The following is a 5,570-nucleotide window of genomic DNA, read 5'->3' on the forward strand; positions in this document are numbered from 1 at the left end:
TAGTTCTTGGAGTTCAAGTGTGATCACGCGTTAAGGTTGTTCGCATGAAAGGTTGGACGATTAAGGTTCATCGCGGAATGAAGTGTGTTTAATGGATCACATGTGGAGTTCAAGTTAAGCATGACGAAGGATATATCTTAAGTTTACACGTGCTCCACTAAGAGTAAGGGCTGCTGAACTGAGAAGAGTTTAAGCACAACTAAGCTTGTTTAAGAGCTCTATAAATAGAAGACTTCAATCATTTGTTTTGAAAAAGAAAATAAAAGTGTTGAAGTGCTACTGGTTTAGTTCGCGAAAAGAAGCTTGCAAGAAGGAGAAGAGAAACTTTTTAGTAAAGTTGGTAAGTGATTTTTCTTCAATGTTTTATGTATAAAATCTTTCTTGTGATTTCTCTAAGATGATTTCAAATGAGAGAGTGTTTCAAAAGAGATTTTTATGAAAAGGTTATAATTCATAAAAAGTATGGCCTATAATTAAAGATAGTTTTATATCTTGGAAAAGGTTATTGTTTACATATATGAGAAAGAAACGTAAAATAAAATTATGAAAGAAAAAGTTAGAACACCCTTTATTCCAAATGTACCACACGATTCCAAGAAGCACAACCAAGGTTTTATAGATACATACACAATAAATTTATTGATCACACATCACAAACGAAGGGGTAGTGTGGAAACCATATATAGATTCTTTCACAACCCATTTCTTTATTTTAGAAAGCATCATCTTTGCGCTTTAAAACAGCAAATAATTGGACCTTTTCATGAAGCTTTTCATTGATCTCCTCAGGGTAATTTGAGAGCTTTTTTATCACTCTTTCAAACATTTCATCAATTAATTCCTTCTTTTTGAAGTGTTGAATGAAAGTTCCTTCCATTGCAGCTCTTATATGATTGATCCACACTCGGATGTCTACGTTTTCTTTCAACCACGTTGCTGGCTCTGCTAGTTCGATTCTCTCGATGCTAAAATGTCCATCTTTTTCTATCAATTTTCTCATCTTTTTTGGGCAAGGGATGAATATTGGTATGTTGAATGAGTCCACCTCATCTTCGTTAAGAAGCCCCTAGGACCAAAAGAATAATAATCAATTTTCATAATTTTACAAGTTTTAACATTTATTTCAACAATAAATGAATATTGGATAGCTAAATTTTAGATTGAATACCAGCAAAGGGAATAGAGATAGATTTCAATTTATTTCTCTTTTTGCCCTTTTTAAATTATAAAATCAAAATAATTTTCAATTCCAAAATTAAAAAAGAAATGTTGAACTAATTGTTTTGAAGTACAAATTGGAGCCAGGAATTTGAACCAAAGTCCTCCTAAAGTCCATGCAAATGCTAGGTGAGTGAAGTGCATATTGGCAAATGCTCAATTAGTTTCATGCATATAATTATATAAAATAATGTTATTTATTTTTAAAATTGACAATGCTATGCTAAATATTTTAAAAGATTGATCCTGACCAAATTAAGAGTGACTGAATCCATGTTTTAGAGACAATTTGTAAGATTTAACGAAAATTAAAGTGCAAATTGAAAATATAAATTATCTTCATTTTTAATATTTATTTAATTTATGAGCGGAGTCCAAAAATATTCATCTCGTACGTCTAATTACTTTTATATTTTCAATATAAAAAAATTGTTATAAATTGTTTTTTTCTAATTTTTTCTTTTTTGTCCTTTATGCAATTTTCTTTTTTATTTTGATAGGTGGTAAAAGAAGTGAAAAAAAAAAAGATTATTTTCCAACTCAAATAAACCTCCAAACAAACTAGTAACATTTTTATATATAATTCTCATTCTGAAAATTTATACTTATTTTTACAATAAATATCAACAATTTCTTTCATATACTACTTATAAAAGTATAATTTTACTTTTTAAAATTTTTTTGAAAGTCACTTGAAATATTTAAATATTGAGTTTTTATTTAAATATTGAGTTTTCTTTTGTGTTCTTAAGAGTATTTTTAAGTATAGGAATATTTTTTTATATATAAAATGCAAAATATAAGAATATTTTATAATTTAATCTATAAATAACAAAAGAAAGTACCCCTAAAGTAACATGTGAGGCATCTTTCATATTCAAAGAAAAACGTAAAGATACAACTTGATACAATCATTCAAGTTGGGATGAAAAATTGAAGATTTAAGATTAAATTAAATACAAAATTTAAAGGGGAAAAAATGCTTTTTTTCCCCTACAAATCAATTGAAAATGGAGATAAATTATATATATACATATATAAAAGAGAGAGAATTTGATGAATATATATATAAAAATAAAAACTATCTATAAAATATAATAAAGTTTTTATATAGATGGATGAATTTTGCAATATCAAGTAGTTTTATTGTTGTGCTATTTTTTAGAATGTATGTGTGAAAAAAAGTGTAATACCTCTTTAGCCATATCGATGAGAGCGAAAGCCAAATTATCATAAAGAATCCGAAACGGAAGTTGAGAAGGAGAAACGTCGTCACAAACCCCTAAACAAATCATCACCATAATTCCTCCACCCACCATTTCTTCGGCCCTAGCTTTCAAAAACCTCTCCATATCCGCCGAAAATCTCCCCGCATACGCCTCCACCACTCCCTCCGCGGCCCCTATATAGTGAATCCTCCCTCCGTTCCACGCCGCTGATCTTTTATCCTTCACTTCCTCTGGCACCGCCGACAGCCAGTGGATCGAGTACGCTGTGTGGACCAAGTGCAGCGAGGAGTCCGGGAAGAGACGGCCGTGGAACGATCCAGGCGCGGCGGCGGCGAAATAGTCTCGATCTGGTGGAAGAGAGAGGAAGAGAGCGTTGAAATCGTTGGAGATTTGGTCGTTGAAGAAGACTTGGAAATTTGGGGAAATGTTTGGGGAATTTGATTTTATGGCGTTGACTATGTATTGCATTGTCCAGAATGTGTTTGGTCCTGTTGCGCATCCTAAATCGGCGAGACGAATCGTGTTTGATGAAGAAGAGGAAATTAGATGTGTTGTGTTGAAGTTTTCTTTGATTTCTTCTTCGACTTTGATCCTTACTATGTCTACAAATGATTTCTGGAAAAGAAATGATCATCTTATTGTTGTGTTGCTCACGTTAAATGGCTGAAATGAATTACAACAGAAATACAACTGAACTTTGTCTATAGTAATAGTTATCTCCACGTCTAATTTTTAATCCTTGATATAAAATAACATTTTATTTTAGATGGTTATTCAAATTTCGACATTTCAAGAGGTGTGGTAGTAGTGACTAAAAACAGAACAATCTAAACACTTTAACACCAGTGCTATTCTAAACTCCTAATAAAAACTATCGGTTCTAGATTATTCCACAAACAAATTTACGTGCCTTACACCGTTTGAAATGATTACATAAAGAATAGGTATCGTCATGTCGTGTTGGTGTCCACCGTTCTTGGCCCTTCATTCATTGAATCAAAATTTTGACTTGGGTGATAATTGAAAAAAGAGACAATCCACACGCTCCACCACCCTAAAAATTCTAATGAAAGAACGTGATGTGTGTAGTGTGCGCCGTTTTAAGTTATTTCACCAATAATTCACAATTAGTTGTAAAAAAAATACTTAGAACAATATGATGATAATAAAAACAGAAGAATCCAACCATTACCACACTGTTTCAATTATAATTCTAAATAGAAATGGTGGTGTGCACGCTGTTCTAAGTCATTTATGACACGTATTTAAAGGTTCAAATATAGGATTTAACTTGGAACAGATGTATGATAAAAGAGAAGAACCTGATAGTGGGAGTTTTTGGAGTAGCTATGGGAACCATGGCCTCCATTTGCAGGGCAGGAATCGAGAGAAGCTCCTTTCATAGCTCCACCTTGATCACTTTGGCCAACCACTTTCTCATTTTATACAAAAACAGGCCCAATGAAAAGTAGTTCAATGTCCTTGCAATCATCCTTTTAATTATGAAAAAGAAAGCTCTTTAGATGATAGTATTATAGGGAGTATATATATATTTATGTATAATTGTGGTCCATATATTTTGTCTTTTACAATATATAATAGACTAAATTAGGAGAAACGATACTATCAACTTTGCTATTTGCTTAAAACATATATTCATTATTTCAAAGTTGCAGCAGTACCAATTGACACGAATTTGTCGAAGCCTTTTACGATCAAATAATATCTATAATTACCAATAAAAAAACTGATAGACAGAGTTGACTCACAAGGAAGGACACATATAATTTTGAACAAGTTAAGTATTTAGCTAAACCCGTTAATGAGGAGTTTTGAGTTCGTGTGAGAATTAAAGGCCGGGAATATAAAGTGCAAAAAATGTAAGACATAGAGCTTGGGGATTAGAAACTACCAAATTCTTGGATTGTTCATAGGATTTTTCCAAAAAATTTCTTTCATATATCTGTCTAGCCTTCTTGTTGCAATCCCTCCAATTGGATTTCACTAAGATGGATATTAGGGAAATTGTCAAAAATATGTCAAATTTGGAGGAATAAAAGATGTTTTAGGATTGATTTTGAAAAGATTGAGTTTTAGGATAAATTAGGAGTGAAATTTCCCTTCATTAATTTTCTTCACTTCCCTTCTCTTCAACCTTAAACAAAACCTAAAGAAAAAAAATCCGATCAAAACTAACCTCTCCATATCTAGCCTCTCAATCTCTCTTACCTGTTTCAAACTCTCTTTCTCTCAATCTCTTTTGTGATTCCATAGATTATTTAACTAATTTTGATCAAGTTCTTGTGTTGTCCGGTAAGTTTTTAGGTTTTTTGTTTTTTTGTTACTTTTTCCTCCGAATTGTGCTATCTTATATAAATATATTTTGTCCTCTTCTCTTGGTGGAACATTTGAATCTTAAATGCATAAACCTAATATAATTTTTAATTATTTCAAGTTGATTTAGGGTTGTTTCAAAGCATGTGTCAACAAGTTATTTGTTTTTTTTTCAACTTCCAAACATCTTGTCACACCCTGCCCCGAGCATCTGCTTGCTTGGCCCGAGACGTTGCGTGAAGCCAACCGATATCACTCACTTCAAGAACGACACCAGCTAACCCATAACTTAACCTTAAAACAATGAACAACAGAAGAAGCTATAATACCAAAACTTTATATAAGTTCATGTACAAACGAAACATGACCTTTAACAACAAAGACAAATTGATAACTAACCTTTCTCAAACCTAAGTCTGAAACCACAAAAACCAACTAAACAAAATTATAGAATAACAAGAGATCTTATCTACAAACAAAAACACAGCACGAGATTCCCAAACCTAAATTTAACATTACAAAGACTAACAAAATTATTAAACAAAACACGTACAATAGCATACCTAACTCCTTAGTAGACAAATATCAACAAATCAAACTCCAAGTACACGGTCTCTACCTAGAAAATGGGAGAACATTTTAAAAGGATGGACTCAACGAGCCCAATGAGTGGTAACTTTTCTAAAATACCTTTCGTAAATCTTGAAACAGTAATATATAAGTCATTTAAACAGTAAATGATAAATTGTAACTTGAAAGCTTAAATCTTAAGGCAAATCTTAGAAATAA

The 5,570-nt window shown here is 31.8% G+C and overlaps 1 protein-coding gene across 1 annotated transcript; it reads right to left on the minus strand.

Annotated features, from left to right (window-relative positions):
- Positions 1–492: 492 nt before the first annotated feature.
- On the minus strand, positions 493–3,920 carry LOC101216096 (loganic acid O-methyltransferase). The gene is made up of 3 exons (XM_011656755.2): positions 3,770–3,920; positions 2,412–3,062; positions 493–1,066 (listed from the first exon to the last, which is right to left on the minus strand). The coding sequence occupies exons 1-3, from the start codon at positions 3,848–3,850 to the stop codon at positions 713–715; spliced, it is 1,086 nt and encodes a 361-aa protein (XP_011655057.1). The 5' UTR covers positions 3,851–3,920; the 3' UTR covers positions 493–712.
- Positions 3,921–5,570: the final 1,650 nt, after the last annotated feature.

The sequence above is a fragment of the Cucumis sativus genome, chromosome 5 (genome assembly GCF_000004075.3).
Source record: "Cucumis sativus cultivar 9930 chromosome 5, Cucumber_9930_V3, whole genome shotgun sequence".
In the NCBI taxonomy this organism is placed as follows: domain Eukaryota; kingdom Viridiplantae; phylum Streptophyta; class Magnoliopsida; order Cucurbitales; family Cucurbitaceae; genus Cucumis; species Cucumis sativus.